Source organism: Hemitrygon akajei, chromosome 12 (assembly GCF_048418815.1).
Source record: "Hemitrygon akajei chromosome 12, sHemAka1.3, whole genome shotgun sequence".
NCBI lineage: Eukaryota > Metazoa > Chordata > Chondrichthyes > Myliobatiformes > Dasyatidae > Hemitrygon > Hemitrygon akajei.
The window spans coordinates 14,366,369-14,382,488 of NC_133135.1; the positions used below are offsets into that span (position 1 = coordinate 14,366,369).

Here is a 16,120-nt window from a genome sequence, read left to right on the forward strand (position 1 = left end):
GAGTGACGGAGGTTGAGAGGTGACCTGATAGAGGTGTATAAGATGATGAGAGGCATTGATTGTGCAGATAGTCAGAGACTTTTTCCCAGAGCTGAGATGGCTCACACTAGAGGGCACAGTTTTAAGGTGCTTGGAAGTAGGTACAGGGGATATGAGGTGTAAGTTTTTTACACAGAGAGTGGTGAGTGTGTGGAATGGGCTGCCGGTGATGGTGGTGGAGGCAGATGCGATAGGATCTTTTAAGAGACTCCTGGACAGGTACATGGAGCTCAGAAAAATGGAGGACTATGGGTAACCCTAGGAAATTTCTCAGGTAAGGACATGTTCAGCGCAGCTTTGTGGGCTGAAGTGCCTGTATTGTGTTGTAGGTTTCATATGTTTCTAGGATGCAGTGGATGTTGTATATTTGGACTTTCAGAAGGCCTTTGACAAGGCGCCACACATGAGGCTGCTTAGCAATTTAAGTGCCCATGGTATTACAGGAAAGTTCCAAAGATGGCTAGAGCATTGGCTGATTTGTAGGAGGCAGTGAATGGGAATAAAGGGATCCTTGTCTGGTTGGCAGTCAGTGACGAGTGGTGTTTTGCAGGGCTCTGTGTTGGGACCGCTTCTTTTTATGCTGTTTATTAATGATTTTGATGATGGAATATTTGGCTTTGTTGCCAAGTTGGCAGGTGATAAGAAGACTGGTGGAGGGGCAGGTGGTGTTGATGAAACAGGTAGGCTGCAGAAGGACAAACAGATCAGGAGAATTGCCAAGAAAGTGGCAAATGAAATACAATGTTGGAAAATGTATGGTCATGTACTTTGATAGAAGAAATAAATGTGCAGATTATTTTTGAAATGGAGAGAAAATCCAAAAATCTGTTATGCAAAGGGACTTGGGAGTCCTTGTGCAGAAGAATCTAAAAGTTAACTTGTAGGTTGAGTCAGTGGTGGAAAAGGCAAATGCAATGTTAGAATTCATTTCAAAATGTCTAGAATACAAGAGCAGTAATGTGATGCTGAAGCTTTGTAAGGCACTGGTGAGGCCTCACCTTGAGTATTGTGAACAGTTTTTGGCTCCTTATCTAAGAAAAGATGTGCTAGCATTGGAGAGGGTTCTGAGGAGGTTTACAAGGATGATTCAGGAAGTAAAAGGTTATCATATGAGGAATGTTTGATGGCTCTGGGTTGGTACTTGCCGAATTTAGAAGGATGAGGGGAGATCTCATTGAAAACTTTCGAATGTTGAAAGGGTTAAAGATGGTAGATGTGGAAAGGATGATTGCCATGGTGAGAGAGTCTAGGACAAAAGGGTACAGCCTCTGGATAGAGGAGCATCCATTTAAACAGAGATGTGGAGAAATTTTTTTTAGCCAGAGTGTGGTGAACTTGTTGAATTTACTTCTATAGGCAGCTGTAGAGGCCAGGTCATTTGGTGTATTTAAGGTTGAGGTTGATAGGTTCTTGATTGGACAAGGCATCAAAGGTTATGGGGAGAAGGCTGGGGAATGGGGCTGAGGAGAGGAAAAAAAGGATCAACCATGATTGAATGGTGGAACAGACTCGATTGGCCAAATGGCCTAATTCTAAGTCTTGTGTTCTTATGGTCTTTGGGATGTATATATCCTGTGCCTTCCGAATTGCTCACAGAAATTCCAGATGTTGCTGCTTTGCCATCATCCCTACCAGTGTCCATTTCCAATCAATTCTGGTCAACTCCTCTCTCATGGCTCTGTCATTCCTTTTACTCAACTGTAATACTGATGCATTTGACTTGCACTTCTATTCAAATTGCAGGGTGAATTCTATCGCTTACCTTATGAGTTCCTTTACTTTATGCTCTCTATCCAATTCTGGTTCATATAACAATACTCAATCGGGAATAGCTGATCCCTAGTGGGCTCAAGCACGATTTGCTCTAAAAAGCCATCTCACAGGAATTCCAGAAGTTCCCCTCTTAGGATCACACACCAACCTGTTTTTCCCAATCTATCTGCATATTGAAATCCCAAATGACTATTGTAACATTGCCCCTTTGGCACTTATTTTCTATCTCACGTTGTAATTCGTAGACTACATCTTTACTACTGTTTGGGGGTCTGTATACAACTCCATCAGGGTCTTTGTACCCTTGCAGCTCCTTGGCTCTACCCACAACATCTTCTGATCCTAAGTCACTTCTTTTTAATGATTTGATTTCATTTTTTACCAACGGAGCAACACCACCTTCTCTTCTCCACTTTACTTACACTTAGATCCACAATGGAATTCATAGAACTTTATTGAAATTATATTGAAAGGCTCATTTGATTAGTTTCTGAGATACATAGCATTGAAGAATAGAGTGAATTTCTAATCTGGTTTATCTTCTTTATGAAAATAGGCAAACCGAATTCCCAGGCTCAGGCAGGCAGCTTCGATATTCCTGATGCAGATCATTGAATCAGGATCCCAGGTTGGCATTGTTACTTTTGACAGCACTGCAATTATTAGAACGCAACTGAGACCAATTGAAGGTGACAATGTGAGAAAGGAGCTTATAAACTTCCTGCCTACATCAGCAGGTGGTGGAACAAATATCTGTAGTGGTATTCGGTCTGGTTTTCAGGTAAGTACAATGCAATTTTCAAGAATTATTTTTTATAATTATTATTTCCTCTGTCTCCCCCCCCTCCCTCACCCCCGTTGATGAAAACTGATTGTTCTTCAGGTGCTTCGTGGAGACGATGGTGCCACAAATGGTGACGAACTGGTTGTGGTGGTTGCTGGGGAGGACTCTACTATAAGCCAATGCTTTGGAGATGTGAAACGAAGTGGAGCTATTATCCACACCATTGCATTAGGTCCAAGTGCAGCTGCAGAACTGGAGCAATGATCCCTTATGACAGGCAAGGAATATACATTTAAATGGATTGATGATGACATTTGGGCTTGTGGATTGGACAGTGACTGGGCAAGTTGATATTCGGTCAATGTTTTAAGGAATTTTGGAACAGAGTCTGGGTACCATTTAGGCCCACATAAGTTTGTGGTGTTCAAAATGATTCAATCAACATGTCTTAGAACACAGAACACACAGCACAATACTGGCACTTTTGTCCATGTTGTTTCACTGATGTTTTAACGTACTCTAAGATCAATCTAACCATTCCCTTCTACACAGCCCTGCATTTTTTCTATCAGCCATGCTCCTCTCTAAGAGTTTCTTAAATACTCTTAATGTTTCTGCCTCTGCCACCACCCCTGGAGGGGTGTTTCCTGCACCCATCACTCCCTGTGTAAAGGACTTGCCTCTAACGTTCTCCTATACTTTCATCTAATTACACGTGTGTACATAAGGTTGAGCCACAGGAGACTGCTGCTGCTGGAATCTGGAGCAACACACTCGATGCTGGAGCAACTCAGCAGGTCAAGTAGCATCTATTGAGGGAAATGGGCAGATAAAGTTTCAGGAGAAGACTCTTCATCTGGACTGAGCAAGCAGAGGGGACATAGTCTGTAAAAGATGATGGGAAGGGATGGTGTAAGAGCTAGCAAATGATGTTCCTCTATTAATTCTCCTCTTCATTTTCACACTCACATGTGAGTCCTCACCTCCTCCAGTAACAGGGTAAGACCAAACACAACTTAGAGGGATAGGATCCCATATTCCACCTGAATAGTCCACACACAATACATTGGCATGAACATTAAATTTTCTAACTTTCAGTAAACTCCCCCCTCTCCCTTTTCTTCCTCCTCCTGATCTACCTAGTTCTTGCTGTACTCACCCCAGTCCATATCACCATATTTCTTTCCTGTGCTCCACCTACAGTACCTCAAAGTTCAAAGAAAATTCACAGCGGAAGTACATATATGCCATCCTATATTACCCTGAGATTCATTTACTTGTGGGCATTCATAGTAAATATATAGAATCAATGAAAAACTGTACACAACAGAGCCTAACAAACAATGAATGTACAAAAGACAACAAATTGTGCAAAATTAAAAAAAGAAAAAAGAAACAGGATAATAATAAATGAATAAGCAATAAATATTGAGAACACTAGTTGTTGAGTCCTTAGGTTGTGGAATCAGTCCAGTGTTGGGGTGAGTGAAGTTACCTGCTCTGGTTCATGAGCCTGATGGTTGTAAGGGTAAATAACTGTTCCTGAACCTGGTGGTGTGGGACCTGAGGCTCTTTTGTTTCCTATCTGCTGGTAGCAGAGAGAAGAGAGCGTGGCCTGGATAGTGGGGGTCCTTGATGATGGATGCTGTTTTCCTGCATCGGCACTCCTTGTAGATGTGCTCAATGGTTGGGAGGGCTCGCTGTGAAACGGAGTCACCTGTTTCTTCCTTATTAGGGGGAGAGAGAGAGAGCCTGTGGTATGCCAAATGCCGGGTGAACAATTTTGTCTTTGGGGTAGCTGTAAGTCAGTGTCTTTGCTGCTGTTCTGCTCATGCTTGAGTGCTCAGTGGCGGGTGTCAATGTGTTTTTTGCCGGTGGGGGAGGGGGAATCATTGCTTGCTGCCGATTACATGAGGGAGGGGGGACATCGGGGTTCTAACATTTAATTGTCGTTCATTCTTTGGGGCACTCCTCTGTTTTCATGGATGGTTGCAAAGAAAAAACATTTCAGGATCTATATTGTATACATTTCTCTGACATTAAATGTACCTTTGAAACCTTTAAAACATATAATAGACTGGGCCGTATCCACTATTTCTTGTAAGCTTTTCCATTCAAGGGGATTGATGTTTCCATTCCAGGGATAGATGCAACCAGGTAGTACACTTTCCACCACGCATCTATAAAAATTTGTCACAGTTTTAGATGACATGTCAACTTCTAAGAAAGTACATCCACACACTCCTCCCACTGGTTCCCCTCCCATTTGCCTACCACTGCTCTCTGGATTCTGTGCTCCATCTTTCTCTCCTGTTAGATTCCATCTCCTGCGTAAATGACATCTATCTCCTCCCGGCTCATGTCACTACTTCCACTCTGCTATCCTCTATCTGTCTATTACCTCTTTACACTTGGATCCACCTATCATTTGCCAGCTCATGTTGCACCCCTTGCATTCACCTCTTCATACTGAATATTTCCTCTATCTTTTAATCCCAATAAAGGGTCTGTACTTGAAATGCCAACTGTTCACTTCCCTCCATAAATGTTGCCTGACTCACTGAGTTTCTCCAGTATCTTGTGTGTTACTTTCTGTATACTTAAGGTAGACAGGGAAAGAGCTGTTGATAAGAAATGGACATAAAACATTACAGTACAGTACTGGTCCTTTAGCCCATGATGTTTTGTCAAACTTTTAACTTACTGTAAGATCAATTAAACCCTTCCTTCCTCCATAGCCCTCTATTTTACTATTATTCATGTGCCTACTGAGGATTTTCTTAAGTGCCTTTGATGTATCTACTTCCATCACCCTGTGCATGGTGACCCAAGCACCCACCACTGTTGGTGTAAAGAACTTGTCTCTGACACCCCATTATATAAATGATTTTATCTGACATGTTGTCATGAGCTGGAAGCAGATTTTGTGATTATGTGACCAATGCACTTCACAAAAATCCAAGTACAACCTGGTCTATTTTAGTGCAGAGACAGAGATTCATCCTGCTACAGATGAATTCCTGCCCCTGCCTTACGGAGGTGTAAATAATCATGACGGGCAAAGATACAGTGAATGCGCAGTCTTGTTTTTCCCAGGAAAAGGGAATCAAATGCTAGAGGGCATAGGTTTAAGGAGAGAGGACAGAGACCTAAAGGTGCAACTTCTTCACACAGAAGATGGTGTGCAAATGCAAAGAGCTGCCCGAAGACATGGTTGAGGCAGATACACTAACAACATTTAAGACATTTGTGCAGATAATGATAGGAAAAGTTTAGGGGTTTATGGGCCAAATTGTTGCCTCATTAGTCTTATATTCAACAGTATAACTTAATTTTTGAGCAAAGATTTCCCCATTTTAGGGATTACTGACCTCTATATTAATTCTACAATTACTTATTCTTCAATTATCAGGTGGTTTGAGCTTTTCGGCCACAGATAATCTGGATGAAAATGGTTTAATTGATGCTTTCACTGGATTAGTATCAGGAAATGGCAACATTAGTCAACAGTCAATCCAGGTTTGTTTTGTTTAGAACAACTTTTCAGTACTTTACTGGTTGAAAATGAAATACCTCATCAGTTTAAATTTTTTTCCTGTTTGGTTTACAGGTTGAAAGTTCTGCGAAGAGCATTGACATGAATAGTTGGTTCAATGGCACAGTTTACATTGATAAAACCATTGGGAATGATACTTCCTTTGTAATCACATGGCAGAAAGTTACACCATCTGTCTTTGTACAAGACCCTCATGGAAACATTTACAAAAATGTAAACTTTGAGGTGGACCAGTCTTTATATACAGGGAGGCTTGCCATCGCTGGCACAGCAGAGGTATGGCTCTTATTGGATTTTGTGTCTATCTTTTTCATTGTTACTTTTGGTCTCCTTTGTTTCAAATTAAAATGGCTTAACTTTTCTATCAGACTGGAGAGTGGACCTATGCAATGCAGAATAAGGCTGCTGCAGTTGACGTTTTCGCCATCACAGTGACATCCCGTGCAGCAGATGAGAAAGTTCCCCCTGTCTCTGTCAACGGACACATCAATCAAGATACATCAACATGGCCATACCCTTTGGTCATTTTTGCAGAAGTCAGTCATGGTTTCTTACCCGTCCTTTATGCAAATGTGAAAGCCACAGTGGAACGGGCAGACGGCAGTTCTGTCAGCATCGATCTTCTGGATGATGGTGCAGGTAAGTGCATATGAACAAAAGAGAAGGATGTAATTACAAAGCATTATTCATGTTCCATTCAGAGAGTGACAGAATACAACAGGTCCTGAATTACAATTGAACTATAGACTATGTTCATTAGAAAACATGTTTTCTTTCTCAACCATATTCTCCAGCCTTCTCCCTGTAATCTTGAACACATTGACTAATCAAAAACTTATCAGCCTCTGCTTTGAATATACCAGATGAATTGGCCTCCACTGCCATTTGGGTTAATGAATTTCACAGATGGATCAGAATTGAAGAAGCCTCTTGGAGGAGTCGCGGTCATCTTCTAGAAGACAACACAGCAAGTCCAGTTGTCTTGACTTACTACTGATTGATATACAATGACCTCGATAATTGAGAACCTTCATGGACACATTGATATATTAGCTATTTGACACGCTAAGTAATAGTATCAATCTGATCTACAAGATTCCTTGAACTAAATAACCTAGCTGGTATTGTCTGGTTTGATACAGGCACAATTAAACCAAACTCATTGTCTTACTCTGCGTTTCTTGAGCAGCCAACCCCATGCTGTGTGTCAGCAGTCTGTGGTCTATAGGCAGTGTTGTTTGTTTGCAAAGCTGTCCTTTTAACTTCAGATTGATTATTGCTTGTAATTTACATTAAGAACTGAAGACTGGTTCTTGTTTACGACAAGAAACTGAGCAAAGAGTATTGATTGGGAGCTTAACTTATTCAAAAAGAACTCTTAGACCTTTGGAAGAGTCAACTATTGTGTTAGAAAGCTGAACTTTGCTAAAAGCTGAACTGGGCCCTGAATAGTGAATATCCATTACAGTCTGACATATAGCCATTTATTGCATTTATTACTTCTCTTTACAATTAAAGGAGGTTGTTATAAAGGAAATTAATATTTCATAAGTTTCTACGCATGCCTTAATTTAAACCTTTATATGTCTTTTTATTTTTAGACCCCGATTTAGTTAAAAATGATGGTGTTTATTCACGATACTTTACTAATTTTGGTGGAAATGGACAATACAGCCTTAAAATAGCTGTTCAAGGAAAAGATGGGATCACAAGATTTGCAGCCAGGCGGCAAGGCCATGCTCTATACATTCCAGGATATGTGCAAAATGGTAATGTGTTAATGGATAAATGTTAAGTACTTGGTACATGGAGCTTAGAAAAATAGAGAGCTGTTGGTCACCCTAGGTAATTTCTAAAGGAAGTACATGTTCAGCACAGTATTGTGGGCCAAAGGGCCTGTATTGTGCTGTAGGATCTATTTTTTTTAATGTTTTCTACTATGTTTAATTGTATAACACCGTCTGCTTTCACCATTTCCTCAGCCCAAGTGCCATTGAAGTTCTCATCCTTGCCATTCCTAGTCCTAGACTTAACAACTCCAATGAACTCAGAACAACCTCCTGTCATTCATTTTCTTTGAAACTCAACTCCTCCAATACTCTGTTGTCCACTGTCCTCACTGCTTGATATCAATATCTTGAAGCTAAACCTTTGCTAATATTCTTTGAAAATCTTTTGGTGGGCTGTTGTTATTAAGCACTGTACACTTTCTGGTGAATTTGTTGTCATAGTTCTGTTGGTAGTGAGTTCAGCATGATGATGAGGAAACAGTGATATGTTTACAAGTTAGTTCCTAACTCTCTGAATCAGGAGACAGAGTGGGCATGAAGCCATACCATACATTGAGAGTGCACTAGTTCCTTTGCTCTGCAGTTCAGTGTTAACCTAATTTAAGTCCTCAATCCCCAATGTGAAAATTTAGGCTTGACATTGAAATTGTAAACATAAAGCAATATAACTCAATAAATCAGAATCAAAATCTGGTTTATTATCACCAGCATGTGTTGTGGAATTTGTTAGCTTAGCAGCAGTTCAATGCAATCCATAATATAGAAGAAAATAATAATAATAAATAAGTAAATCAATTACAGTATATGCATATTGAATAGATTAAAAAACTATGTACAATAAATAGAAAAAATACATATTAAAAAAGTGAGGTAATGTTCACTTGTTCAATGCCCATTTAGGAATCAGATAGCAGAGGGGAAGAAGCTGTTCCTGAATCACTGAGTGTGTGCCTCCAGGCTTCTGTACCTCCTACCTGATGGTAACAGTGAGAAAAGGGCATGCCCTGGGTGCTGGAGGTCCTTAATAATGGACGCTGCCTTTCTGAGACACCGCTCCTTGAAGATGTCCTGGGTACTTTGTAGGCTAGTACCCAAGATGGAGCCGACTAAATTTACACCCTTCTGCAGCTTCTTTCAGTCCTGTGCAGTAGCCCACCCCCACCCCACACTAGACAGTGATGTAGCTTGTCAGAATTAGTTTTATTATCACTGGCAAATGTCATAAAAATTCGTTGTTTTGCAGAAGCAGTATATTGCAATACATAATAAAGAAACTATAAATTGTAATATATGTAAATAGTTAAATAAGTAGAGAAAAAAGGGGAAATAAAAAAGTAGTGAGGTATTGTTCACATATTCATTATCCATTCAGAAATCTGATGGTGGAGGGGAAGAAACTGTTCCTGAAATTTGAAATGATTGCCTTCAGGCTCCTGAACCTCCTCCCTGCTGGAAATGATGAGAAGAGGGCCTGGCCTGGGTAATGGGGATCCTCAATGATGGATGCTGCCTGTGTTATTATGTGTACATAATAAAGAACTTCTGTTTCCACTGGGCAATGTGAGGTGTTCACCTGGAACTGAAAGTTATGATGGTGACCTGGTTGCGCACGTGCACAGGGTTGAGCAGTGGTTCAGTAATAAAATGCTCTAACGTAAACCTAGCCACGTTTATCTTTATTAAAAACAAACATAACACCAGTTTTTTGAGGCATCACTTTTTGAAGGTGTCCTGGATGCTGGGGAGGCAAGTGCCCATGATGGAGTTGGCAGAGTTTACAATTTTCTGCAGCTTTTTCTGATCCTGAGTAATGGTCTCTCCATTTCAGACAGTGATGCAACCAGTTAGAATGCTCTCCACTGTACAGGCCCATTAGCATAGTAGTTATGTAATGCTTTTACAATTCCAGCTGTAAGATCTGGTTTCAGTTCCTGCCACTGTCCATAAAAAGTTTGTACATTCTTCCTGTGACCATGTGGGTTTCCTCCAGGTGCTCTGGTTTCCTCCCACATTCCAAGGAGATATGGTTTGGGTTAGTTAATGGTATGCTATTTTGACGCCAGAAGAGTGGCAATGCTTCTAAGCTGTCTAGCATAATTATCACTGATTTGATTTGACGCATAAGATGTATTTTGATGTGTGTTTTGATGTACAGTACATGTGACAAAGCTTATCTATCTAAATGCCTCTAAAACATTGCATTATCTTTTCTTCCACCACTTCCCCTGGTCGAGCATTCCAGATACGTTCCACTCTTGTTGTAAAAAGAAACCTGCCCTGTACATCTCCTTTTAACTTTCCTCCTTAGGTTTGTGTAAAATGGGAGGAGACTGGGCTGCAGCCTTTGGGATATCACCTTCAGGGAGCGGTGTCTCAGAAAAGCATGCGTCCATTATAAGGGACCTCCAGCACCCAGGGCATGCCCTTTTCTCACTGTTACCATCAGGCAGGAGGTGCAGAAGCCTGAAGGCACACATTCAGTGATTCAAGGACAGCTTCTTCCCCTCTACTATCCAATTCCTAAATCAACATTGAACCCTTGGACACTACCTCACTTTGTTTAATATACAATATTTCTGTTTTTTGCCTGATTTTTAATCTATTCAATATACATATACTGTAATTTATTTACTTATTATTATTATTATTTTCTTCTATATTATGTATTGCATTGAGTTGCCGCTGCTAAGTTAACAAATTTCACGTCACATGCCAGTGATAATAAACCTGATTCTGATCAATCTGTATTGTATATTCAGAGCCCCTTATTAAAATATCTTAATTTTTTTTTGAAATACTTTATTTGGTTTCCTTTTAGATTCCATTCAACAAAGTCTGCTGAAGACACTGCCTGTTAATGACAATCCTCAGACAAACTTTCGAAGTTTCAAGAGAGTCAAGTTAGGTGGGACGTTTATTGTAAATCAGGTTCCTCCAGGACCTCCTCATGACGTGTTTCCCCCTAATAAGATCATGGATCTTAAAGCAACAATAGTTGAAGATAAAATACAACTGAACTGGACAGCACCAGGCGATGATCTTGATCAAGGATCTGGTAATTCTAATTATATTCTCATGTATAAACAGTATGGGATTTAATTTCTGAGGACCCTCATTAAATAGTTATCACCAATAATTATCTTGTGTGATCAATTCCATATCTGGAGAGGCCTCTTATCTGTACATTTGCAGGTTCAATTTACATTGAAGAAAAATTTAGGTCAGTACATGAATGGGATTGGTATGGAGGACTATGATCTAAGTGCAGGGACAAGGCAGTCTAATAATTTGGTACAGATTAGATAGACCGAAGGGCTTGCTTCTGTACTGAATTAATTTATCATTTTAAAAATGCACCATTTAAAAACTGTTAATATTTTTAATTTAATCTGTACTCTTCAACTGAATTGCTAGAAGTAGGGCACAATGCAAATAAACTTTCTAACTAATTCAAAGATCAATGTAAATTGGCTTTAAGCCCAGTTGTGAAAGCGTTTCAGAGACCAACAGTAACTCCAGGCCGGAATTTTACATGCTGCTGCTGAAACCCCAAACTCCGCTTCCCCCACCCCACCACTCTGCAATCCCGTGTCTCTCAGGTCCCACTGCTAGCGCTTGGGTCCTCAGAGACTCCATCTTCCTTTCACCACACGTTCCCTGAATGCTCCAACCCTCCCGTCTCCTCAGACACTACCAATCCCCTTCCCCCACTCTGATCCCCGCTCTCATCCATGTCAGGTCTTCACCATCCCCTCTGATCTTTTACTCTCTGTGGTAGAATGTTCTGTCCTCAGCAAGGACCTCACCTTTGCCCCCTGTGCCCACACCTCAGTGAGTTCTGCACCCATCAAGATACTGAGCTGTTCTTCCGTTTCCGTGCCTACTTCTTTGGCAAAGACCCTGCACTGTGCACCAATGACCCCTTTTCCTGTCTTCAGCCCTCCTCCTCTTCCTGGGTACCCCGCCCTGGTCTTCTGTCTTTTCATTACAAACTGCTGACAAGACATCAGGCTTCTCGAATTCACCACACTTCTTTCCTACTCTAACTTTACTCCTTCCAAATGCACTGTTCTCCACTCTCTCTGCACTAATCCTAACCTCAGCATCAAACATGTAGATAAGGAGGGTGCTGTAGTAGTCTTGTGGACTGACATCTACCTTGCTGAGATCCAGCGAGAACTGTCAGATACCTCCTCTTACTTACCCTTCAAACAGGATCCCACTAAGGAGCACCAGGCCATTGCCTCCCACACCATCACTGACTTTATTAATTCTGGGGATCTCTATTTACTGCCACCAACCTCATAGTTCCCTTACCCAACACTTCCCATTTTTACCTCCTACCCTAGATCCACAAACCTGCCTGTCCAGTAGACCCATTGTTTCTGCATGTTCCTGCTGTACCGAAATTGTATCTGCACACCTTATTCAGTTTTACCTCCCTTAGTCCTGTCCCTTCCTACCTACATTCTTGACACTTTGCTCACTCTTGATCTTTCCAATGATTTAAAGTTCTCTGGCCTCGATTGTCTTAGTTTCACTATGGACATCCGGTCCCTATCCACCTCCATTCCCCCATCAGGAAGGCCTTAAAGCTCTCCATTTCCTTCTGGACACCAGATCCAACCAGTTCCCCTCCACCACCACTCTCCCCTGTCTGGCGGAACTGATTCTCACTCTCAATAATTTTTCCTTCAGCTCCTCCCATTTCCTTCAGACAAAAGGTGTAGTCATGGGAAGTAGTGTGGGTCCCAGCTATGACTGCCTTCTTCTCCGTCTACGTGGAACAGTCTATGTTCCAAGCCTACACTGGTATCACTCCCCAGCTTTTCCTGCACTACATCGACTGCATTGGTTTGGCTTCCTGCACCCATGCTGAGCTCATCGACTTCATCAACTTTACCTCCAACTTCCACCCTGCCCTCAAACTTACCTGGTCCATTCCCGACACCTCCCTCCCCTGTCTCAACCTCTCTGTCTCTATCTCTGGAGACAACTTATCTACTGATGTCTATTATAAACCCACCGATTCTCACAGCTACATGGACTATACCTCTTCCCATGCTGTTACTTGTAAAAATGCCACCCCCTTCTCTCAGTACCTCTGTCTCTGCCACATCTATTCTCAGTGTGAGGCCTTTCATTTAAGAACTAAGGGGATGTCCTCCTTTTTCAAAGAGAAGGGCATCCCTTCCTCCTCCTTCAACACTGCCCTCATCCGCATCTCTTGCATTTCGCTCACGTCTGCCCCACCCCATCCACCTGCCACCTCACCAGAGATAGGGTTCCTCTTGTTCTCACCTACCACCCCACCAGCCTCCATGTTCAGCACATATTTCTTTATAACTTCCACCATCTCCAATGGGATCTCACCACTAAATACATCTTTCCCTCTCCCCCACTTTCTGCTTTCTGCAGGGAGATTGTGACTCCATTGTCCATTCATCCCTCCCCTCTGACCTCCTCCTGGCGCTTATCCTTGTCAGCCCATGCCCTCCTGTACTGCCGCGATAAGGCCACATCTAGGCTGGAAGAGCAACACCTTATATACTGTCTGGGTAGCCTTCAACCTGATGGCATGAACATCATCGAATTCTCAAACTTTGGGTAACTGCCACCCAACTTCCCCTTCTCCAATCATCATTCCTGTTCCCCTCTCTCACCTTGTACCTTTACCTTTCCATCACTCCCCTCGCCCCTCCCCTGGTGTTCCATTCCCCCTTTCCTTTCTTTCATGGTGTTCTGTTCTCTTCTATTAGATTCACCTTTCTCCAGTCCTTTGACTTTCCAGCTCTTTACTTCACCACTCCTCTTCTCCTGGTTTCACCTATCACCTACCGCCTTGTACATTTTCCTCCACTTCCCCCACCCCCATCTCTTACTCTGATTTCACATCTTTTTTCTCCAATCCTGATGAAGAGTCTCAGTGAGAAACATCAACTCTTTATTCTTTTCCATAGATACCACCTGAGCTGACCTGCTGAGTACCTCCAGCATTTTGCAGTTTCCTTTCCCTTTTTAAACACAAGAGATTTTGCAGACGCTGGAAATCTTGAGCAACACACACAAAATATTGGAGGAACTCAGTAAGTCAGGAAGCATTTATGGAGGGGAGTAAACAATCCTGATGAAGTGTGTTGACCTGAAATGTCAACTGTTTATTCCCCTGTATTGATGCTACCCGAGTTTCTGAGCTCCTCCCATGTTTTGCATATTATTTCCCTTCTTGTCTTTTTCCAGAATGCTCAGAGGCTTTACTAACCTTAGTGAGGAAGTAAAGTGTCTGAACAATGTGCCCATCAGTTGTGTACAAACAGCTTCTGAAGGGAGCCGAAACGGTGCCATGAGGCCAATTGCTTCACCTGAGTGAGGTGCTTGTGTTTACACTTGCTGATCTCCCTTCGCCCTCTAACAAGGTCAAGGTCACCTACAAGAGTCATTGCTAGGGGTGCATCAAAACCAATCAGGTTCACCATTGTTCCTCAGGGGAGAAAATCTGCCTTTCATGAACCTGTCTCTGCCCTCCTGATGTTACTTAAATGGATTCAAAAACTGTATTGGACATTAATGGCACAGTGCAATACAAAGGACATCAAACTTCTGGAGGTGTCCAATATATCAAAGAGAATATAGAAAACAAACCAAAAAAACTATAATGAAGGCAAACAAAATCTGAGTGAATGTGTTATTGGCACTGCTCTGTGATAGTAACAAAGTTTGAACTGGTGATCTTTTTACTGTTCATTAACTTTCATTCATCCCTTTTTCTTTATTTAGCTTCCTACTATGAAATACGGATGAGTAAAAACTTCACACAGCTGAAAAATGATTTTCAATCTGCTCATAAGGTCAATACCAATGATTTGAATCCAAAGACTGCAAAATCGGAGGAATCGTTTATGATCTCTGAGAATATTGAACTGAACAATGGGACAGTACTCTACTTTGGAATCATTGCACACGATAAAGCAAACCATACTTCGGAGTTCTCACATATAGCACAGGCTGCCTTGATTTTGCCTCCACCAATTCCATCTACTCCACCTACACCATCAAATCAGACACCGTCACTAACAACATCTTATTCAATTCATACAACCACAACCACATCACGCTCACCTACCCAAACTAATAAATCTCTGGTGATTAACATTTCTGAAATTGTTCTAATAGCTGGTTGTATTCTAATTATTATGACTCTGATCATTGCCATCACTGTGTGTATTGTTGCTACCAGACGTCGTCAGAGAGTGTCACCCAGTTTGAACACTAATCAGCTTCAGCATATTAGAACTCATCATCCTTAATATTACTCTAATTATTCTCAGAGAGTGACCAAAATCATTTAGATTTTTTATTACTTTGCAACATGTAAGTAATCAGTTTCTCAATGAATCCATATTTGACACTAAGAGCCTTAAAGCCAATGCGCATTCAATAAAAGTCTGGACAAATGCCATTGAATATTTGTTTGTGTATAAACATCATATTTGGTTGTTCATATTTCATTCCAAATCTCTACCGTGTTTGGGATCAATTGGAGAAAGAAATTTTACAGCTAATGTTTACATGGCCTTATTTAAATTGTGTAGAATCTATTTATCTTCCAGTTCCCCTTGGAAGAGTTAGATTTAAGTTGTTACCTCCAGTTTTTGAGCCAGGATTTAATTTCTGATCTTTGGAAATTGCAAATGGGAAAAGTGGAAACATAAAAACCTGCAGATACTGTAACCTGAGGCAAAACTCAACAGCTGGATAAATTCAGCGAGCCAAGCACCATTTGTGGTGAGAAAGGGATGGTTGACATTTTATATAAAGACCCTGAAAGTGTAGAGGGGGAGAAGGTGAGTGGGAGGGCTGAGGTAGGGGCTGGTGAGTGATAAAACAAACCAGGTGAGGAGGGAGATGATAAAAAATGGAAGCAGGAGGGGAAAGACCATGGCTCTGCAGGCTTCCAGTCAGAGAGTGAACTATCTACTCCCACTTTCTGGCTTCTCCCACAAAGCACACGTCAAATCTAATTTACTACTTTATCCTGAATGCTAAGCAATTGAACCAGCCTCCCATTCAGGACTTTGTCAAAGAACTGGTGAAATAGACAATATCCACTGTCTTTCCTTCATAAACTTTCCTGGTAATTGCTTCAAAAAACTCTAAGGTTGGATAGATACAGCCTAC

General features: G+C 41.5%; 1 protein-coding gene across 1 annotated transcript in view; it reads left to right on the plus strand.

Moving 5' to 3' along the window:
- The window catches only part of LOC140737430 (calcium-activated chloride channel regulator 1-like), a 44,656-nt gene extending 29,272 nt beyond the window's left edge, over nucleotides 1-15,384 (plus strand). The window contains exons 7-14 of the mRNA XM_073063917.1: nucleotides 2,369-2,593; nucleotides 2,696-2,834; nucleotides 6,009-6,115; nucleotides 6,207-6,428; nucleotides 6,521-6,791; nucleotides 7,754-7,921; nucleotides 10,761-10,997; nucleotides 14,720-15,384. Of these exons, the coding sequence (XP_072920018.1) occupies nucleotides 2,369-2,593; nucleotides 2,696-2,834; nucleotides 6,009-6,115; nucleotides 6,207-6,428; nucleotides 6,521-6,791; nucleotides 7,754-7,921; nucleotides 10,761-10,997; nucleotides 14,720-15,249 (1,899 nt within the window). The 3' untranslated portion in view covers nucleotides 15,250-15,384. The remainder of the gene's footprint in view (nucleotides 1-2,368; nucleotides 2,594-2,695; nucleotides 2,835-6,008; nucleotides 6,116-6,206; nucleotides 6,429-6,520; nucleotides 6,792-7,753; nucleotides 7,922-10,760; nucleotides 10,998-14,719) is intronic.
- The last annotated feature ends 736 nt before the right edge of the window (nucleotides 15,385-16,120 follow it).